We start from the raw sequence: 24,165 nt of genomic DNA on the forward strand, positions 1-24,165 counted from the left end.
GACAAAGGAGCTACAAGAGCAGCGGACCCTAAACCCTAGCAGCAGCCATGTCTGCGCCCCGGCCTCTAGTTGTGGGAGAGACAAACGCTAATCCTAATCAACAAACATCATTTGCTACTCGATTATCCACAAATCAAGCTACCCAAAATTTGAAAAAACTCCAATTGAAACAGATTCATTATGTACATGGAGAGCCTACGATTCAATTCACAAAGGGAGAACGACAGGTTTTCGCACAGAAAGAAGGATTACATCAAGCTGTAATTATTAAGTTCTCATCCGATACACTAGAAGTGAAGGATTTGCGAACAGTTTTACCTAAACACTTGGGCATCAAAGGAAACTGTTTAGTTGGTTTACTTGCTCGTAGACATATTCTACTAAGGATAAATCAATATGAAGATTATGTGGTTCCTTTATCAAAATCGATAAGCTTTTTGCCTTTCCATGGACAACAACATATTTATAGGGTATTTTCTTGGATAATAGATTTCAATTCAAGAGAAGAAACTTCAATGGCCACGGTGTGGATTTCGTTGCCTCGATTATCACTAGATTTATTTACCAAGAGATCCTTGTTGTCGATGGCATCAGCGGTTGGAAGGCCAATAACTATCGACAAGGCAACACAAAACAAGACAAGGCCTAGCACTGCTAGGGTGAAGGTGATATTCGATCTTATGGACAAGCTGCCTAAGAGGATGCGTCTCCAATATTTGGACGAGGAGACCGGTAAGATTCAAGAGGTTTTTCAGGAATTTGTTTATGATAATTTACCTTTATATTGTAACCATTGTAAGCATCAAGGTCACGATGAAAACGGTTGTCGATTGATTTTGAAAAAGAATCAAGATAACAATCGCAACGATAATGAAGTGGTTGGAGATGAACAATTCAATGGTGAGAAATTTCAAGGTGATTTGCGACAAATTTTAAATGAGAAGAGGGGACTAGCAAACATAGATCAAAGTATTGAAGATAATACTCGAGTTGAAGATGCAAATAATAATGAAATAGCAATGGTGTGGAAGCCATTAAAAATAATGGAGATCGAGTTATAGATACTTGTGTTCAAGATGATACTCTTAATATAATACAGTTACACTAAATTGCCCCTTAGCTACGATCTCGCAGACTTTGGTTTTGGGTGCAAAGGATGGTGCTACTAGTGATTCGGTGGTTCCTGTGATTAATTTGGAGTATGATCTAGTTTCGAATCCTAAACTATCTACTGCTGGTGTTTTATGTGGGAAAGATTCTAGTTTGGCCACAATTCAAGATTCTGGCCAGGCTAATAAGGTGCAACAGTGTAAAGAGAATTTGGATCGAATTTTTGAATCTGGTGATACATGTGATCATGACTTCACTTTGAAGGACAATGATAAGGGATGCTGGACTGAAGTACCAAGCAAAACGTTTTCTCGAGGTAACACCAAACTACAACAATTAGATTGCAGTAACCCAACACACAAGGAGCAAACGGTGAATTGTGAAGATAAAGTATCAAGGAAGGTTGTGTGCTCTAACACCTTTGATGCCTTAGTGATCAATTCCGATCAAGAGCTCCATGCATTGTCCACTCCAATTCTTCAAGATTCTAATCCAGAAACTACTAAAATAATCAAGAAGTCACATGCCACAATGTTGAATAAAGAAATTCCAATGGTCAAACCACCTATGGCAACAATCAACACCTCGAATCATGATGTTCCTAATTCTCCATCATTGGAGTCACTTGGAGAGTGATGTGAGGCTAAAAATACATATTTTTAATCATTATTTCATCACATTTATTATTTATATTTGTCCTTTTTGAGCATTAATTTGATGGATTATGCTAAATTGGGTATTTTATTTGTAGGATTAAATTGGTGGAAAATTGGAGAAGTTTGAAGCTTAAACAAATTAAAGATGGAAGGTTCAAGAAGGAAATCAAGCAGACAGTTTAATGGATTAAATTGAATAAAATAATATATTTATATATATAAGGAAACGGCGGCTGCAAATTGATGAATTTTAATTGTTATGTTTGTTGTACACGTGCCAAGTATTGAAGCTGTCACAATTTTGAAGCGGCGTACACTTCCAACAACGCGGAAAAAAAAGAGATGGACAACCCAATTTAATTGGGTTTTGTTTTCCTAATTTGTCTTGAACTTAATTGTTTTATTTAGGATTCCTACATCTATAAATAGTGCATAAAAATAATTATTTGAGGAGAAAAGGGAGCCAAGAACCAAGATACAAGACACAATATAAATTTTCTTCTAGCTTAGGAACTTTGGAAGAGCCGCCGTGGAGGCCGGAGAATTGTGGTTTATTCTTTCTTCTCCTTTATTATTTATTTGTATTCGTGATTAATAAAAGATAGTTTAGCTATTGTTCTTAACTTTTTATGATTAATACAAGCATATTTATTTTTATAAATTTTGATTGTGTTTTTGAGATAATGAGTAACTAACTTTCATAACTAGGGTTGTGGGAACCATGAGCGATTAACAAAGTATGAATAGTAAATAAGCAATTCTTGACTAGTATTTTGCATGCATTGATAATTCTTTCGTTTAGAAGTCTTTTTAACGGTGGCCAACGTTAGAACTCGCCTTGTTACTACTTGCCGGACCAAGGAGGTAATTAACAAGAAAAGAATTATCAACATAGATTTAGTGTGATACTATCTAATAGGCTAGTGTCGATTGGTGCGAAGTAATAACTAAGCCAAACATCGATTATGATGTCTAATATGAGGTAAAGGTAAGGGTTAGTAAATTATACACACGTAGCCGGACCAAGGTGCGGGGTGAAATTCTCTAGATGCCGGACCAAGGATTTAGAGATACCTAACTTATCACTTTGCATGTAATACACTAGAAAATGATTACTATTATTAGGATTACGGTGTTATGAGCTTATGGGGAACACATTCCTAGTTACTTTTAATAATCTGAATATAAATAAATACTTAGTTCAAAGCTATCTTTTTATTGTTTGTTTATTTTATTTCAATTTAAATCCCCCATTTTTATAACGACTATCGAGTTAAATATTTACTATTGACAATATTCTTCCATATTCTCTGTGGGATCGACCCCGACTCATAGTTGGGTAAATATATTGCATACGATCGTTTATATTTCTTTTCAAGAAGTATATTTGAACGTTATCAGAGAGCAAATATTTGGACAACAGTCAATCTCCAAAACAAATGACAAGAGTTTGGGGAAGGAAACAAGTGATTCTAGATGGACAGATTTGGTTGAGGAAGAAGAACATATTTCTGCACCTGCAAGGAGTAAGTTAAGTCCTCATGAAGCACCCATATTTGTGCCTTCAAGTAAGGCAAATCCATTTATGACTGTGACAAATTGATAACTCCAAAAAGATCTTAACCATTACCACCAAGGTATTGGAAAAGAGCCATGAGCCAGAAGCTGGAGTTTCAAGACTTAGTCCAACTACAACTTATGATAGTGACTTGGGCAGTGAAAAGTTTGATGATGATGATGATGATGATGATGAGATGCTAGACATATTATTTGATAAGGTAGCCAAAGATGGAGATCTCTCGCCTAGGCAACAAAGAAGTGGAAGCAACAAAAACAAAAAGAAGACACATGAAAGGCAACATAGTTGGGATAGTAAGGTGATTGATGAATTTATTCCAAGGCACCTACCAATGCGTCAAAATCATATGACAATTTCAACAACAACATGATCCGGTAAATCCAAAAAGAAGTGAAGAACTATCAAGTTTTGTTGGACATATTTGACGAAGAAGAGAAGAGTGAAATATTTCAGGTTACTTTACACGGGTAATCCATCTCTTTTATTTTTTACATATATAAAATGAAGTTTGAGGTTGATAACTCAACTTTATTCTTAGATTTTGTATTTTTGCATTACTTAAGCATACTCATTTGTGGTATCATCATAGAGTGTATTATAAACTCTATGATGATCATAGAATATCTAGTTTTCTCCAGCTCTTATTTTCTTCATGCTTGTTAATTAGTAGAGGTTTGTTACCTCATTAAGATTAGTAAGGTAAGGCCTAGCCCCCCTTGCTTGTACTTTTCTCATTGAGATTCTTTTCTCTTTATTAATAAAACTAGCCCTAGGCACACATTGCCTAGCGGAATTGCTAAAAAAAAAAAAAAGTTCATTCCTTAATATCTGTTAATGATTCTTTATTGTATTAATTACAATACTCTCTTCGTTCCCTTTAAGTTGTCATGTTGCGCTTTTTGAAAGTTAATTTGACTAATTTTCAAAGTTAAATTAGATTACATTAATTTGATATTGTAAACTAAAAATTTCGATATTCAAAAACTATATGAAAAGTACTATAAGTTGCAATTTTTTGCATATCAATATGATTAAAAATACATTATAAAATGTTAATCAAAGGTCTTATCATTTGACTCTAAAAAAGGAAACTATGACAACTAAAAGGGAACGGAATGAGTATATCCAAAAGTTACTATGAATAGTAACAACTTCTTTATTCATTCTTTATTACTTTTAATGAGTTATTATTACTCATCATGACAATTCTTTATTTCCCTTTGAAATCATCATATTTATGGGATATTCAATAGCGGTTGAACCATACTTTGAGAACATTCGTTTTCTATTCTTTTTGGAGTGATTCACTTGTATATATTCTCGATGTGTTTCCACTTTGAATAAGAGAGAAGATCAAAGAATTAAAAGTAAGAAATAAAATTCTTTTTCTTCAATTTTTTTGTGTTGGATTTTCTTTTAAATAATTTTTTGTTAGATATTGGTTCCTAGTAATTTTATAATAGAAGAGTTTGTTGAATTCTAAGGAATATATCTATATCGGGTGAAATATTCTAAAAAATGATGTCTTTGACACGCCTCAAGCTATGAGAACTTCTTATAAGTATTCGTAATCAAATACTTTTGGTAAGACTTCCAACATTAATTAAGATTGATATTTAAAAAGGAAGATAGGTGTATTTCACGCTAATATTCCTATTATTAAGACTTTCACATATCTTACAGAAATAAAAGATGTGCAAAAATAATATTAGACAGCAGATAATACGGACCGTATGAATTATTTGAGTAGATCACCAAATTTACAGCAAAACCTCTTAATTGAGGTTTAACCAATAAAGCTTCATCATAAACTTATCGAATTAATCTTCAAATTAATATGGCTTTAATTTTGATATCTTCTGCTTAGTAACATTGGGATAGACATAATACATAAATGTGTTATTTAACTTGACATTTTTTCACATGTTATGCCGTCCAACAGTCCAGCTTGCACAAATAGACAATAACTTAAACTTGTATAAAGTTGAACAAGTCGACACACGAGCCCTACATGACATAACACATGTAGGACATCACATTGGACATAAATTGTCATGTAGGATGTCATGTAGAACGTGTGTGTCTATTTGTTAAACTTTATATAAGTTTAAGTGTCTACTTATGCACACTCAATATTAGAGGACATAATTATTAAAACGGAGAAGGATCTAAATTAAAATGTCCCTCAACTATTTGAATTGGTACAAAATTACCTTTCGTCTACCTTTCGGCCCCCAAATACCCTTGACGTCAATCTTTTGGCTCAAAAATACCATATTTCTACGACCCACACTTAAAAGGTGGATGAGAGAGCAATATTATACTAAATCTCATAGTTTAAGGGTATTTTAGGCCCTTATCCGTTAAAATAATTTGAAATTACTGAATATATGAGCTCACATGATTGACCTAATTTTGGGTTCCATAGTAAAATCACCCCCCCCCCCCCCCCCGCTTTACTTCCTCTCTCTTCTACTTTTTTTCATGAATTAACGAGGACATTCGTATAGAAATAATTGGTTCGATAGAAGATAATTTAATATCATTTTTTCTTTTGTGTGTACTCAAAATTCATAATAAACGAATAAAAATAATATTTTCTCCTCTCCTCACCCTACCCCACCATGGTAATAGTATATATTAAAAGAATATGAACATGTAAGTTCTTTTCAAGTTTGAGTCTCTGATATCCTAATTAAGAACAAGAGACAAAAAAAAAAAAAAGAGGAAAAGAACAGGACAATTGAATAATTATTAAAAAAAATTATATCAATAAATAATAATAATTTTATATGAACATTCATATTCACATTTTAGATGGATCCCAAGTTATGAGTTCGGTTATAATAAATTGGGTATTGATTTAAAATAGGCTAATGGAAATATATCATGAAATAAATAAAGTTTTTGAATATTATTTCACGTGTATCGTGTCAAAATATGAATTATATGTGGTTTTTATTATTTATTTGAGAAGAGTTTAAATTTGGACCAATCATATTAGATCGAGACAACATAATAAATAAATATTTAATTATTTAATTAACTTGAGGGGAGCTGATAAAAATGAGGGCAAATATGAGTGAGACAGTTAATAGCGAGGATATTTCTGAACCAAAAGGTTGACGTCAGGGGTATTTGTTGGCCGAAAGGTGGATGAATGGTAGTTCTATACCAATTCAAATAGTTGAAGGACATTTTAGGCCCTTTTCCAATATAAATAAGATCAAGTTAAAAAATATATTTATGTATTATGTCTCGGACTTTGAAATATATAGTGTGACAAGTTGTTAAGTTGGCCAGTAGAGTAGGTCCAGATACTTTGGTAATGGAGCCCCTTTGTTTCTGTTCTAGTCTTAAATGTCCCCATAGAATTGTTGTCGCCAAAAGGAAAGAAACAATAACTCAACAGTTTAAAAGATACCATAGAGTTTGGTCTTCATCGTGTGCATTGTACAAATGGTCACTATACATAATATTATTGAGGAAAAGTTACTATATTTGTGTAAAAGGCAAGACTTCAACAACTATAACTAATAATCGCTATTAAAATGACTTCAATCTAGTGCTATTCATTCGATCATGTTTTTCAAAATCGAGCATTCTTACACATGCTATGAGAGTGAGGGGCGAGAGAAAGAAAAGAGGCAAGCGAGAGAGGAAAAGAAAGAAAGAGAGACAAGCAGAGAGGCGAATGATATTGAGGAGAGAGGTGTGAGAGATTATTTTTTTCTTGCTTAAATTCTTAAATAGTAGCTATGAATGATAAATATCAAAATTATTGTTATAAATCTCTAATCATGTCAAATGATAGTGATTATTAAAATTTCCTCATCAACTACATATAGCTTGCCATTTTGGCCCTTTTTTATTTTTTAAAAAATCACTCATTACAATGTAATCCTCAAATTAAGTTTTGTTTAGCGAAAGATTATTCTCTCAATAATTGTTCTTTTTCTATGAATCATACATAAGTCAATTGATTAAATCTGGTTAATATATTATAAGTCTTTTTATGATTCACACGACATCTAATCATTTCGATCCAATAATCAACGTGTCAAACTTACTTTTAAGAGGAAAAAATAAGTTGTCTATTGATCCCATCACAGTTCTCAATAATTTATTGTGTTGTATCAATTGTTGATAGTAAAACAATGAGGACAAACGCGTGCAGCTGTTTGAAGTGGTACGTAGAGAGTATGAGAGAACTGTGAGAGAAAAAAGAGACCTATCTGCACTGTACTGCCAACATTTACATTTCAAAAAGGGTAAAATACCATCATTGCTATGCAATTTGCACCAAAACTAGTACTACACATCATCACTGTGACTATCTTTTGTTCTTTTCTTCTTTTGTTTTCCAAAAATCAAAACCCTAATTCTAAGGTCCCATTTAGATATGTGATGAGTAATTATAATATGAATCCAAAATGATATGGAGTTTAAGTTTTATTTTGATATGTAATTTAAAGCATACTTATTTTCTTCATAAACATGAAAATTTTATAAATTATGAATATTAAGTATTATAGTTTCATAATATTTATACAATAAGCAAATCATCATATTTCATAAGATATCTAAATATCCTGAATGTCGCATTGATAAGCACATATTTTCATGTGGCTTTTCAAAGAAATGAATGCTATTATTAACTTTCAAATATAGATAATTTTATATATACTCACTAGTCAATGATGGTAGAATTCGTTATTATTTAGTATAATCATTTCACATGGTATGAATAATCTTTTTACACCAAACAAGAGTCTATTTTTACAAAATTTAAAATGATGGATCTTTCTTTTAATTACAAAACATAAGTTTATGAGTCAAGTTTTACCTTTAAAACATATTTAAATCACGATTTGAAATTCCAAATCATACTTTATAGAGAATTTGAGGTTTGTTTAAGGTCAGGATTCCACTTGGCATATTCAAATTATGATTTGAAATTATTTTTTCTTTTTATTTTCTTTTTAAAAAATTGGGGGGTGGGGGAAGGGGATTACAATGTAGGGAATCAAACCTTCACAAACAAGGTGGGAGTTTAGGTAACCAACCAACTAAATTACTAAGATTCTCCTAATTAGATTTCATGACTTCATATCGTATGTCCAAATGCAAGCTTATATTCATCCATTTTAAATTGTTTGATTGATTTTGATTTCATATGAAATTAAAGAAAATGGAAAAACTTTTGAATGTTGTGGTCTTAAAATAAAATTATATTGAATTAATGTACTAAAATGTCTTTTAATATTGTGTCAAAATAGGAAAAGACAATATGTATTTAAAAAAATAAAGCAAATAAATTGAATGGCCTCCTTAAATACTTGTGCATTTAAAAGGTGTCTGGTTTTATATTTTTGATTGTTCAATATATTGTCCTTCACTAGTTAATGTGTTCAACAACTCCTTCTCAACACATATGGAAGACATAAAAAGGGGGGCAGAGAGAGAATCCAACCCATCAAATCTCTAATTCTCTGTATAATCCCTTAAGTTAGGGGCATCACCTATCTTTGCTTTATTCAGGATTATACAAGCATGAATTTTGACAAGTAAATTCAAAAACAAATACAAAATTGCCATATATGAGATTTTAACCTCTAATTCTTTTAAGGATCAAAGGTTATTCAAAATTCATATATGTACAAAAACTAAAAAAACACTTGTTTAATTTAATTCTGACTCCGTCACTACTGCTCTAAGAGTTTCTATAATTGTAAAGCATTTTAATCAAAGTAAAAAAAAAGCTCTCAAATACAAATGTAACATTATTTTTTATGATAAACTAAAGAGAAGAGTTTTATATAGAATTATTGAAAGAGAGATCCAACTAATTTAAACTGATAATTATTTTCATCACATACCCTTAAGGGTTATTTGGGGTAGAGGAAATGGGGAAGAGATTACAATGTGGAGAATTGAACCCTCACTAATAAGGAATACTCCTTTTGCCCTCAAATAATTGTTTACTCTCTTCTTAGTATCAGATTATACACGTAATAATTTGAGATCGCAAAATTTAAAAGTTTTACTTTTAAAATTTTTGTATTAAATCAAAACCATACAAATAAATGAAAAAGAGGGGAGAAATATTTATTGTAATTCGAATCGCCCAGTTACGATTTTTGTTTTGTGCAATTCCATGTTTGTACTCCAATTTTTATCCAGCTGCAGGTGGGTGAAAGCAGCAATGGATGAAGAACTCTAGATCGAGTAAATGCATGTATTATTGGTCTAATAAGATACTTGAGATAATTATACTGATGATAGTGCCTGTGATTACATATTCTATTATTTAGAAATGTTGATCTTCATCATGTTGTATGCTGCCCTATAAAAGGGGCTGCTAGTTGAAAAATTAATTACTACAATTTTGATAAATATTAAAATCATAATTTTATGCAGGGAATTGAATCATGAGTTGAAACAATCAAAATTAAATTTTAAATCCACCTCTAGTTGTATCAAAATTGTTACTTCCTCCATCAAGTCCGCGGATTATATTTTGTTGCTGCTGCTGCTGCTGTTGTTGCTGCTGATCTCTAGGAAAAAACTGATGGTGATACAAGAGTTGGTTATGATCTCTCCCACCACCACCTCCTCCTCCTATCAAATTGAATCCCAAATGACTAGTGGTACTAGCAATGCCTCCTACATTTTGATACTTTGACAGTTCGGACTTTGCACAGCTAAGGTCTAGCTGAAGCTGTCGGAGCTGGTGTTGGAGAAGAGAGATGACACCAACGCAACCATAGACTGGATCTCGGAGGCGCATGTCTGCCTCATAAGCAAGAGAGTTGACAGCGTCTTCCCTTTGGTGAGGCTGCAACTCATTTAGTAACTTTGTCACATTGCTGGCTCCAAATATTTTGTGAACATTTGCAAATTTCTGGGGCTGATCAGGAGGGAAGTAAGGTGCAAATACACATTCTGGTTGGCATTTACGACGAAGGAATTTACATGCTGCACATGGTGAGTAGGATGATAATGAAGATGAAGCCATTCACTACTAACTACGAATTCTCTCTCTTTAATACCTGCAAATAACAGCTACGGTCCTTTAATAATGAACTCTGCATCACTACATAAATAAGGCTACCTAGCTAATATTTGGGATTTTTGTATGATTATAATTCTATCCACTAATTCCATATCAACTTTTAACATCGTAATTAACCTGATCAATAATAGATTGACAATAATCCGCAAAATATAGCATCAATAGAGTAAAAAGTTTTCCTTTCCGATTCAAACTCTAATTGTTAGTACTCCCTATATATTTATTTATTTTCTCGGAAATTCCAGCTTGCCATATGAATCTTGTACAACTTGAAGGACTAGTGCATTTTTTCATATCTAAGATAACACTTTTTTTTTCTAAAAGAGATCGATGTTCATTACACCTACTAAGAAGGAAAATAACCTTTCACAATCCAAAGGAGAGAGCAATTAGCTCTATGGCACCTCAGCTCCAATAATAAGACACCTACAAATTGAAAAACCTTCTAGTACTGAAAAAAAAAGAAGGTGGATATTGAAGAAAGAAAGAAGCAGCGCAGATATAACAAAAATCAGGATTGATTACTGTTAACTTTAAAATAAAAGCAATTTTCCCCCATATATAAGTTGAGGATAAAACAAGGTTTAATTAAGAATGAAAAATTATATATAATATACTAACAGTAATTAATGAGTACTAAGGATTCGATGTGGATTGGATCCCGTGAAAGTGTGGAAGTAAGAGCTTAATATATCATTATTATTATTATTATTAGCTAACTTCTCACAATCTAGAATCCAAGGATAACCCACTGCAAATCACACTAGGTGAGTCATATGCAACAGGCTCGACTCAAAAGGCATTAGAAGGATCAATTCCTAGTCATCTACATGGATGACCACCCTCCAAACTAACTTACGATCAAAGGAAATTAGATGTTATAGCTGAGTACCTCCTGATTCTAATTTCCGTGCCACAGTGTCGTATGTCCTCGAACACTTTGGTCAAAACGTACGTTTTTTTTTCCCAGTTTCAGTGCATATGGCTCGATTTTTGTGATGGAGAGGTGAAAGTCAAGCTTTGGATCTCGTGGAGTGACAGCTATCTTTTCAGCCTTTTCTTTTGAGATTTCATATATATGGTGGTAGAAAGAAAGGAGTTAATAATGAATCATGCACAAGGGTGTGTGCTTTGGAAACGAATAAAATGGCAATATTTAAGCTTCCGTTTTTAAGGGGAAAATTAAAGAAGGTGAATGTTTGTAGTAACAAGGGGCAGGGGACAAGCATATAAAGATGGTGACAATAATATATGCCAAACACAACAAAAGGAACTTTACTGTTCTAATTTGGCATTTTCCTTTCTAACACTCTTAACTTTTATATTCTAATGTTTTTTTCCCTTCCTTTTCAATTATATCCCCACCAACAAGACAATCTGTTCTTATTATCAACTCTCATTTTATCTTTTTCAAAATATAATTGATATTTTTTATGTCTAAATTTATTTGACTTATTAAAAAGAATTATATATTTTTATATTTAGTACATAGTTTAACTTTAAATAATATTTTGTTTTATACTTAAACACACAAATATTTATGACTTATTTTAAATCATAAGTTTTAAAATCTTTCTTTATTTTTTAAACTATATGTCAAATCAAATTAATTCACATAAATTAGAACCAAAGGAGTAATAATTTAAATGAATAGTAATTAAAGAAGAATTGTTTTGACTTTACAAGTAGTAAAATACAGTGGAACGTACACAATCACACATAATACATGATAGTGTCGAAATTCCTTACACTGCTTGAGATTGTTTAGCTCATGAAATAATAGGTATATAATAATATATGTGAAACTATTTAATCTCTTTGTTTTGTTGAATTTTTATTTAAGTATTAAAAATCTCCTGGATAAAACAATTGAATGACTACAATGCTCTTCTTCTAAAGTCCTTTAAGAAGATTAAGGTAAATATTACAAATAAAAGATTATCCAATTTTTTTTTTTATCAATTAGTTTAAACCAAACAAGTATTATATATTAGTATTTTAATTCTCTCCATATTATATTAATGTCGATATAAAGCTCCACGGTTTATTTGCAAAACAAATGATCCATGAGTAGTGTATCCACGAGTCCAGCACCAAAAAGGATCTATAGCGACAATTAATTAATGACAATATCTTAATTATTGTTATGCATGTATTTTTAGCGACACTTAACACTCTTTATAAATATCCCTAAAGCCTATCTATATTATATCTAATGATAATTAACAAATATTGATAAAAAAAAATTTATTATTCTTTATGAATATTTATGTTTATTTCCGTTAATAGTTTGTTTCTTTTTTAAAAAAATATGATCCAAGAGGGGAGAAGAGTAGGAAAGTGAAGTCGCCCAAGAGAAGAGGCTTCGGAGGCGGGCCGAAAGAGAAAGAAGAGAGTGTAATAAAAGCAAAGTCAGAGAGTTGTTTAATATTTGTGTATTCATTTCATGTCATATATATGGGAAGGGAGCATTTGAGGATTTTCTGATAGAAGAAAGTGGGAGGTTGAGGGAATTAAACTTGTCTCGTGACATTGATGTGACCTTTCCTAATTATTCCATTTGTTACTCATTCAACTTCCTGTCCCCCACCCCACACATCCCTACCTTCTACATCTCTCCTTTTGTTTTCTAGTATAACTAAATGGCATAAATTATTTAGCCATAATACATCATAAGTTTGTCTTTTAATTTGATCCATTCATATTTATATCCTTTCTTTTTCAATGTGCATAAGTAGACACTTACACTTATATAAAGTTGAACAAGTAGACACATAGATTCTACGTGGCATAACACATATAGGACACAAATTGTCATGTAGAATATCACGTAGGACGTATGTATTTATTTATTCAACATTATACAAGTTTAAATATCTACTTGTGCGCACTCAAAATTGGAGAGCATAAATATAAATTGAAGTCAAATATAAAGGCATATTTATGTATTATGCCAATTATTTATTCCTTCAAATTTTACTTTAAAAATCAAACTTTTTCATCCATTTTGAAAAATAATCATTTTTTTCTCTTTTTCCTACATTATCAGTTTTTTTTTGTTTTTTCTACTTCTTTTAATAAAATCATATTAATGTTTTTATTTTTTTAATCTATAAAACATTTTTATTATTAAAATAATATAAATTTGGTCTAAGAAAAGGTAAAAATATTGATTGAGTATACAATTTGATGTCGTTCTATAATGAAATAAATGAACAAAATTAAAAAAAATAATGTGACTTAATTTAACGAAATCTATAATGTAATAACCTTATAAACATATTTTGATGCATAAAAAGGAATTAATAAAAATGAAAGATATATTTGATAACATTTTTTATAAAAAAAATATTTTATTGAATTATTGATAACAAAACTAATTATTGTTTTAAGAAAATTTAAAATTTTGATGGTATCGTCAATTACTCCTTTTCATATAACTTTAGAAATGATAATTTTAAAAGAATCAATAAATTCCCTAAAAATTGAAATAACTTGGTTGAAATCGAATAAAAAAACTATATGATACCTCCTTATCATCTTGAAATCTAATGGTTTTATCAAATTGTTCGAAATGTAAGAAAATATTTAGATTAAGTTTTAAAATTAAAGAGAGTAAAACTAATAGTAGTAAAAAATGGAAGGTGAAGTTGTGGTAAAAATGGTGACATTGAAAGTGAAAAGGTTCAATGGAGATGACAATGAATTTTTGAAGAAAAAAAGAGAAAAAATAATAAGGAAAAAAAGCTAAAATAATAAGAAAATATATTTTATAATAAAATACTTGGAAAAATAAAATTATATTAGTTATTTTAGTTTGCTGACTCTCTATGAGAGAGTGCACACATTCTCTATGTAAGGTAGACAAAAAATGATGTAAAAATATCAATTAAAGATTGTTTAGTGGGGTAATAGGACGCTCGCATAGTTAAGGTGTTTTTTTGAAAATTCGGGACAAGTTCAAGTGTCACTTTATGACTTTTCTCTTTTTTTAATAAATCCACTGAATTAGTGGATTGCCCATTTACTTAATACTTACATTCATGCATACATATTTCCTAGGTTCTATGAATCATTTGGATAATAATATATCTATTAATTTGGGCATTTAATACAGTAACTTTTGGAGTGATTTATCAACCTATAAAATATGGCTATCATTCACCTTTGTAAGATCACTTGAGTCTTGAAGACATTGAATAAGATAATTTTTACATTATAATCTCCACATCTCTTGTTTATATTACTTGTTTTATATTGCTCATGTTTTATAATATTATTTATATTGTAAATAATTTTTTAATAATTTAGAAAATATTTGTTCATTAATGGAAATCAAAATTTGCTTATCTACATAGATAATACAGAATAAGAGATATGCATAGTTACATAAATGTTTCCTTTTAACTTGGTTTCAGTTGTCATTTATGCCCTCCAACTTTGGTTGTGCACAAGTAGACACTTAAACTTTTATAAATTTGAACAAATAGACACACATGTTCTACATGACAATTCATATGAGATACACTATATAATGCCCAATTTTTTGAGAAATTTCTTTGATGTGTGAAATGACATATTTCCCTTCCCCTTGGCGTTTCATGCTTATTATGTGTTCTAGAAATGGTTAGTGTGGTCCTCAATGTGATCGGGTGAGATTTTGGTGGATTTAAGCCTTTTGAGTTGAGTTATATTGAAATAGTTTATTTTAGTCACAATTTTGTGATTCGAGTGTTGCATGGGGTTCTATTAGTTTCATTGAGTCTGAAATGTCGAGTTTGATCTAGTAGGGTGGTCGGTTAGGGTCTCGAGACCTTAGGTTGTGATTTAGATATTTTAGGTTAAAAGTTGATTTTTTGGCCTAAATGAGTTCGGAAGGGGTATTTCTATCATAAAAAACTTTTCTTTTGAAATCTGACGATTCCATTGATTCTGAAATATGTTTTATGATAAATTTGCACTATTGTTTCATGTTTATAGGGTTCCGAATGAGTTTCGATGGTCAAAAAACTATTTTAAAGGTTGTTGGTGCACACTTTTTAGTGATGGAAAATAGACTTTTAGCGACGAAAAATGGGCTTTTGTGTGAAATCGCGGAGTTAAATATCAATTCGAATGTGTATCGTATTTTGATATTGTGTGAGCTAGAAACGTCGGTTTGAGGCAATTTTTGATGCGTTTTTCTGTCATAATCATTAGGTACGTATCTCTAACCCTATTTTAGTCTTTTCCCAATATTATCTCTTTCATATTTCATGATTTCTATCCACAAAGTGGAGATTTTATATTTCAAAGTAGAGAAATCAAAAATTGTTGATTTAAATAGATTTTCATTGATTTTCAGAATTTAAGGTCCTTGTATTGTGGGTAAACTGATTTTGAAACAACTTTTTCCAAAATTTCTCATTTCTAACAGTATTTTATTTTTCCCCAAGTTGAAAAAATTGGTAATTTCTTGATTTGAAACTTGATTCTTGCTCAATTTTAATGTGTTTTTCTCAACCACAAATTCCTTTTTACTTGTAGAACATGTTTTTCAAATAAAATTATAATTTTACCATTCCCAATTTTTAAGAGACTTTTAGAATATTTTACCCCCGATTTCTAGTCCTATCAATATAGGTATCATTGGACTCTTTTTGATGAACTCTTTCCACTATTTATAGTTGGGGATCATTTCGATGATCGTGTGTGTAACACCTCGAACTTTGAAAAGGGTAAAGTGGGTTAACGGGCAGGTCGATAGGCCTAAAGCTGACCATGTACCCTTCGAGGAAACCTAAATGGCTCGTGAAAAAGGTCCATGACCCGTTTAGGGAAGTGGCCCGACTGTTTAAGGCATCCAGGAATTGGGGTCACCTGTATGGCTCCCTAAATGGCCAGTGGTAACTTATACGGACCGTTTAAGGATCCATATAAGTTACCCGTCAGCTTTTAAGTCAATGTTATTTTGGTCGTTTCCCTATGTACTTTAACACCAGAGCTATGTCGTTTTAACCCCTATTTTAAGCCCTATTTAAGTGATTTAAGTTCTAAAACTACCCATTCTAAATCATTCTCCTAAATCATTCTCCTAAATCATAAATTTTCCTCCAAGTTTATCCCCAAAGTTCTCTCTAAAACTAAGGAAGAAGAAGTTAGGGTTTCACTTCAAGATTTTCAATTCACCATAGCTATTGTGCCTTGATCACTAAGGTATCTTAGTATTCACCTATGGATTCCTTTCCTCCATAGGGTTCCTCAAAGATCTTCCAATTTTACAAGTTAGATTCTCAATTCAAAGTTAGGGTTTTATTCAATCATGGGTTCTTTACAATTATGATTCAATTGATTGTTTTCTATCTTTTAATGCATGAATTGAAGTATTACATGATCTTGAGTTGAATTCATATGATATGAATACATGATGAAGCTTATGAACTATTATATATGTAACACCTCGCTTTTTGAAAGAACTAGACAGAGCTAGAATTAGAAAGAGTTGTTTTTGGAAAGAATGAAAAATCTGGAAAATTTCCTAAGTTATGTTAAGTTTGGGTTTTTGGTCAACTTCAAATGACCATAACTCCTAGCTCAAGATGAGTTAGGTGTGCTTCCAGATACCGTAGGAAAGATTTTGGAATTATCTTTCCAACACCGCCAAGTTTGCGCGATTCCGAGTTCATATGAGTGAGATATGCCCATTTGAACTTGGGTTGTTCAAATAAGGAAAGTCCAATCCGGATTTTAGAAGGGCATTATGGTCTTTTCACCATCCAATTAAGTTAATTCATTTTTAGAAGTTAAATTGGGGTCTAAACTGAATTGGTTCAACTTAGACAATTAGAAATTTACGCTAGGATTTTTGGAGAAAGAATGCAAGAGGAGAAAAGAGGAGAAAGAGCAAGGTTCGTCGTTCTTGAAGCTAGGCTCGTGAATTTCGTCAAGGGGTGATCCCTACGAGGTATGTGAGTCTTTCATAGCATTGGGTTCGTTCACCCACGCGCCAATCATGTTTATTTCAACGTGAATTCATCCTAAAGAGTTTGAAAGTTGATGTTCTTGATATGTATTCTTGAATTTGATGTTGTTCTTGAGTTGGGCTAAGATTGAGAAGTTTCTGAGATCATTACGTCAAATTATCGAGTTGGTTGGAGTTAGGTTCTAAGGTACATTTGTTGGTTATATGTAGCTAAAAAGAATCGAGTTTGGGCGAATTGGGGCTAGAAAATGAAAAAGAAAATTAGTCGGGCAAATCTGGGCATTGGCTCCGCATTGCGGACCTGCTCCCCAGATTTGGGAAAACCCTTTCGCATCACAGAGTGGTCACGGACCGTTTTGCCTCAAAAAGTATTTTCTCGACCAAAATTTGAATAGACCTCCGTGTTGCAGACTAGTTTACAGGCAATGATTTCTTGATCATTTGTCATGTTTAGCTATCTAAATTTATTCCTAAACATCATGAGATCTTTCCTATCACAATCCTTGAATCCATAATTCAATCCAAGGAAAGTTAAGAGTCAAGTCAAAAGAAGTTAAGAGTCAAGTCAAGAGAAGTCAAGAGTCAAGTTAAGAGAAGTTCATAAAGTTTTCCAAAAGTCTTTTACAAATGTTTTAACTTTGTTTTAAGACTTGAGTTTTGAGTTGAGTAAAGAGTAATGCTTGAAGTGCATTTCTTCGAAAGAGTATATCGGGACTATGTATTTCCAAAGAGTAAATGTTTTCACATTAAAACAAAAAAGGAAACTGAGATTTTCAAAAGAGCCTTTGAGCTTGTTTTCAGTAAAGAGTAAGAGAAAAGTTCATTCTTCAAAGATTATTCGGGAACTAAGTATTCCCAAGAGTTAAAATATTTTCACATTTGAGCAAGAAAGGAAACTAAGATTTCCAAGAGAGCTTTTGAGTTAAGTTATTGAGTAATTATCTCAAACCAAAGAAAGATTTTTTTTTACAAACAAATGAGCTAAGTATATTTTGGGAATAGTATTGAGCACCGATATGGGGATGAGTTTGAGTTCAGATAACTCACGTCTCCATAAACCATGTAGCCATCATGGGTAGTAAAGGATCATACTTTTTAGATGACTCCTTAAGATGCTTTTAGCATAGACTAGTGGATTCACTTAGTTAAGGCGTTCTATATGACAGCAAAGTATAGGACAGTTCTTGCAGCGTGGGCAAGACGTTGTATCACCACTTAGGCTCAGAGTGGTGGTTGTTGGTTAGAGAAACTCCCAAAGAAACTATATTACTTTATTATATGAGTAAAGTTGAGTTTGTTATTGCATTTTCTTTAAGAACTAAGTTGTTTTCCACTGTTTTACAAACTTTCTATGTATTGCATATGTTTATTGCTTTATAGTGAGTTAAGTTATTCAGGAGTTAAGTAAAGCCAAGGTAAGTGTTTCTTTCAGATCCTTTTCAAGCTTAAGTTATGTTCAGCATTCCAACTCGTATACTCGTACATTCAATGTACTGATATCAGTTGGCCTGAATCTTATTATAATGCAGACGCAGGTAATCAGGATCAACATCCAGTGCCTCGTTGATCCAGTTGAGCACTTAGAGTCAGTTGGTGAGCCTCCTAGCTTTCCGGTGGATCCTTTTTATTGCTTTCAGTATTTTAGTTCATTAGGATGTCGTGGGTCTTGTCCCGACGTCCATCTCAGTAGTTTAGAGGCTTCATAGACAAAGTTAGTGATGTTAGTTCATAAGTCTTTACCTCCCTTTTTAGTTAAGTTGAGACTTGAGTTGCCACTTTGGCAATGAATGTTATTTATTACATTCTAAGTTATATTTGAGAAGTTTAGTTTACTTGTTTTAAAAGTATTTATCTTGAGTATAGTCTTTCGCGGAGTAAGCCAGGCAAAGGGTTCGCTTGGGGCCAGCAATGGTTCTCGAGTACCGGCCACATCCAGGGTGTAGACTGGGGGCGTGACAAACTTGGTATCAGAGCACAGAGTTCAAGAGTCCTAGAGAGTCTATGAAGTCGTGTTTGTAGAGTCCTAGTAACTGGTGTGAAGCGCGCTATATCTATAATTAAGAGGCTGCAACATTTAGGAATTCCTTCACTTCTTTCATACTCACTTCGTGCAATAGAGTGTATATCTATAAAAGTCTCTTTCTAACTCGTGCTTATGCGTTACCAATTTTGAGCTGGCCTATGGTCGAGAGTGCTTTCATGAGGCGTTTCTTCCCTCGTGAGCTAAGACAAAACAAAGAGATGGTTGCTGACATGAGAAGCATGATGAGTTATATTCGTAGTTGGGTTGACTCGTCTGTCAAGTAAGGAAAGCAAGGCAGCCATGCTAATAGGTTACATGGGCATAGCAAGGCTGATGATCCATGTGCAACAAGTTGAGAAGGACCAGCCGAAGGATAGAGAAGAGTTCGAGAATAAGAGGGCTAAGACATCAGGGAATGAATTCGGGCAGCAAAAGAGTAATGTGAACCGGTCTTCTTTCCAACTTAAGTAGAAAGGACCTGCTCCATCATATGCTAGTGCACCTGCACCAAGGAACAAATGTGAGTACAATAGTCAAAATTCTCAGAACTTCAGAGCTAGACCTACACATTCGCAAGGTAGTAAGGCACAATGGGGTACTAAGACTCCTGCATGTGCTAAGTGTGGTAGGAGCCACTCAGGGGTGTGTCGTGACGGCTCCACCAGTTGCTTCAAGTGTGGCCAGAACGGTCATTTTATGAGATAGTGTCATAAGAGCAGACATAGTAATGGTAATGGGGGGGGGGTAATAGAGCCCAGTCTTCTTCAGTTGCTCCACCAGATAGAGTTGCATCTAGATGAGCTACTTCAAAGGCAGATGGAGAAGGAAACTGTCTTTATGCTATCTCTAGTCGCCGAGAGCAAAAGGATTCACCAGATGTTGTCACTGGTATGATCCAAGTCTTCCATTTTGATGTTCTTTCTGAGCAACATCTTGAGCCCTTCAGTGTTTCTACACCTGATGGTGAATCTATTTTAGCAGAAAGAGTCTATCGTGATTGTTCCATTTCTGTCAATTATAAGAGTACCATGGCTCATTTAGTTGAGTTAGACATGGTAGATTTTGATGTCATTCTAGGTATGGATTGACTTCATGCCTGTTATGCATCAATAGATTGTAGAACTCGAGTAGTCAAGTTCCATTTTCCATTGAACCAGTTATAGAGTTGAAAAGCAGTTCAGCAGTGCCTAAGGATCGTTTTATTCCGTACCTTAAGGCGAGAAAGTTAGTTTCCAAAGGGTGTGTCTATCACTTAGTCCGAGTTAATGACTCTAGTGTTGATATACCTCATATTCAGTCAGTTTCAGTAGTAAAAGAGTTTCCAGAAGTTTTCCCAGATGATCTTCCCGGAGTCCCTCCTGAGAGAGAGATAGACTTTGGTATAAATGTTCTTCTAGATACTCATCCTATCTCTATTCCTCCATATAGAATGGCACCAACAGAGTTGAAAGAGCTTAAAAAGCAGTTGAAAGATCTTTCAGAGAAAGGTTTTATTCGACCAAGTATCTCACCTTGGGGCGCTCCAGTCCTATTTGCGAGAAAGAAAGATGGTTCCCTTAGGATGTCTATAAATTACCGCCAATTGAACAAGGTTACCATCAAGAATAAGTATCCTCTTTCGAGAATTTATGATCTTTTCGATCAGCTTCTGGGTGCTACTTGTTTCTCTAAGATAGACCTCAGATCTGGCTACCATCAGTTAAAAGTAAGGGAATGTGATATTCCAAAGACATCCTTCAGAACCCGTTATGGTCACTATGAGTTTCTGGTCATGTCGTTTGGTTTAACCAATGCACCTGCAACATTCATGGACTTTATGAATAGAGTATTCAAGCCTTATTTAGATATGTTTGTTATCGTGTTCATTGATGACATACTAATCTATTTGAGAAATGAGGAAGATCATGCTAGCCATCTAAGAATAGTTCTCCAGACTTTAAAAGATAGAGAGTTGTATGCCAAGTTCTTTAAGTGTGAGTTTTGGCTTGAGTCTGTGGCATTCTTAGACCACATGGTGTCTGGAGAGGGAATTAAAGTTGATACTCAGAAGATAAAGGCAGTGCAGAATTAGCCTAGACCCATATCTCCAACTAATATTAGGAGTTTCTTGGGGTTGGCTGGATATTATAGAAGGTTTGTCGAGGTATTTTTATCTATTTCATCTCATTTGACCAAGTTGACTCAGAAAATAGTGAAGTTTCAATGGTCTGAAGCTTGTGAGAAAAACTTTCAGGAATTGAAAAAGAGGTTGACTACTGCCCCAGTATACACAAGGCTTTGTTGTATATTGTGATGCGTTTAGAGTTGTTTTAGATTGTGTGATTGATTTCAAGGGTAATTGGGATGATCACCTACCTTTCATTGAACTTGCTTACAACAATAGTTACCATGCTAGTATCCAAATGCCTCCATATGAGGCTCTTTATGGGAGAAGATGAAGATCTCCTATTGGATGGTTTGAAGTTAGTGAAGTAGGGTTGATAGGACTAGATTTAGTTGATAAAGCTATGCAGAAAGTGAAAGTGATTTAAGAGAGGTTGAAAATAGCGCAGAGTCGTCAGAAATCATACACTGATGTTAGGAGAAAGGGAGTTAGAGTTTGAAGTAGACGATTGGGTATACTTGAAAGCTTCACCCATGGAGGGTGTTATGAGATTTGGTAAGAAGAGAAAGCTTAGTCCTCAGTATATTGGTCCTTACAGAATATCCAAGAGGATTGACAATGTAGCATATGAGTTAGAGCTACCACAAGAGTTAGCAGCAGTCCATCCGGTATTCCACATCTCCATGTTGGAAAAAAGTATGGGCGATCCTTCATTGATCATACCAACTGAAGATATTGGAATCAAGGTTAGCGTATCTTATGAGGAGATTCCACTTCAGATTCTAGATCGCCAAGTTCACAAGTTGAGAACAAAAGAGGTAGCATCAGTCAAAGTTCTTTGAAGGAACCAGTTTATTGAGGAAGCTACTTGGAAGTTTAGGAAGATATGAAGAAGAGATATCCACATCTCTTCGAATCCAGAGAAGTTCCAAATTAAGGTACTAATCCTTTTCTTGGTATTTATTTATAAGTTGGCATGTTGTTTTTGCATTGCTTGTTGGGTGTTTGAGTTGTATGTTAGATGTTACACCCTTAGCCTATTAAGAGTAACCTCATTCGAGGACGAATGTTCCCAAGGGGGAGATATTGTAACACCTCACTTTTTGAAAGAACTAGAATAAAGAGCTAGAATTAGAAAGAGTTGTTTTTGGAAAGAATGAAAAATCTGGAAATTTTTTTAAGTTATGTTAAGTTTGGGTTTTTGGTCAACTTTAAAGGACCATAACTCCTAGCTCATGATGAGTTAGGTGTGCTTTCAGATACCGTAGGAAATATTTTGGAATTATCTTTCTAACGCCACCGAGTTTGCACAATTCTGAGTTTGTATGAGACTATGTTAGACTTCTGCTTTATCAAACTCTTTTATGATATAACATTGCTTCTTTCAAAATATGTATTTCTATTATCTTATATGATGTATGCTAAGTGGCTTGTATAGGGCCTTTCGGGGGTCTATACACTATGTTACAGTTAGAGTATACTTTGGAATGTGACAGTGTGTGTGGAGGCTTTGATAGAGTTGTTCAAGAAAAGTTTCAATCTTCAAGGTAGGTTTGTCTATCCCTCTTCTAATAACAAGAGTAAGTGATATTTCTTAGGAAGTCAACTATGAAATGAACTGTAGTATGAGTTTTAGAGGTTGGTAAGTGTTGACCTTCTTATTTAGTTCTTGTGATGCCTATTTGTGATGCTTAGCCTATGTGGTAGGGTTGTATGATACCTTTAATTGTTGCTAAAAACCTGTTACATTTGAATAATTTCCCGGGTGAGAGGTTGTGTGGCTTATCATTATATTGGACATAGAGATGCTCGAGTTAAGGGCTTGAGTTGATCTTTGAAACATTTTAAAATGAAAAAAAATACATGTCTAAGTAATAAGACTAACTTCAAATGGTTTCCTCTAATATCCCAATCATTTGAGGTCATGTTTCATAACTTGTTTAGTTTGAGAACTTTATGTTATTTAAAATCCTTGATGAATTGTTAATACCTTTGTGTTGTATGTATTGTGATGCGTTCATCATCATTCAACATATCACTGTTCATGGAAATATGAGAAAGTGGAGAAATACTATCTTTTGTCGAAAGAAAATATGACGCCTTACTTATATTCTTGACACAAATTAGGTGGCAAGTTGATGAGATATTGAGAATGAGATTGGCATATGGACTGCTAGTCCCCATGGGTCCTTGTCTAGAAGCTAAAGCTCTACAAAGTGTACACGACAGGTTATGCGACGACCTTGGTTCCACCACATCATTCCATCATTTTATCATCTCATTACATCACATTGATCAACTTTTTTGTATTATGTAACTTGTTTATATGTTGATTTGAGTATAATCTATACCCCTTTTGTGTTTACTTTATTCACACCGTTATTATATAAATTGGCAACACCAATGTCAGAATAAAAAATTTCAGCGTGCAGGTGAAAGCATTTCATAGTTTATATTTTAAGTCTGATTAGTTGATTATACTCAATCGGTATAACCTACTGAGTACATGTGGATTGTCCTCACCCCTACTTCTTTTATCCTTTTGATGCAGATCTTAGTTAGATTGATTTTCGCAGCGGCTGATTAGATTTAGTGATTTCTTTTAATTCAAAGTTGTGGTGAAATCCTTCTTTTCAGATTGTCATTGGTCTCCATCT

At 33.1% G+C, this 24,165-nt stretch overlaps 1 protein-coding gene across 1 annotated transcript; it reads right to left on the reverse strand.

The window, feature by feature from the left end:
* Positions 1–9,796: 9,796 nt before the first annotated feature.
* On the reverse strand, positions 9,797–10,366 carry LOC125827926 (protein ASYMMETRIC LEAVES 2-like). Its single transcript, XM_049507260.1, has one exon. It carries the CDS (start codon positions 10,361–10,363, stop codon positions 9,797–9,799), a length of 567 nt encoding a protein of 188 aa, XP_049363217.1. The 5' UTR covers positions 10,364–10,366.
* Between the last annotated feature and the right edge of the window lie 13,799 nt (positions 10,367–24,165).

Source organism: Solanum verrucosum, unplaced genomic scaffold (assembly GCF_900185275.1).
Source record: "Solanum verrucosum unplaced genomic scaffold, falcon-dt-bn FXZP01000290.1, whole genome shotgun sequence".
Classification (NCBI taxonomy): domain Eukaryota; kingdom Viridiplantae; phylum Streptophyta; class Magnoliopsida; order Solanales; family Solanaceae; genus Solanum; species Solanum verrucosum.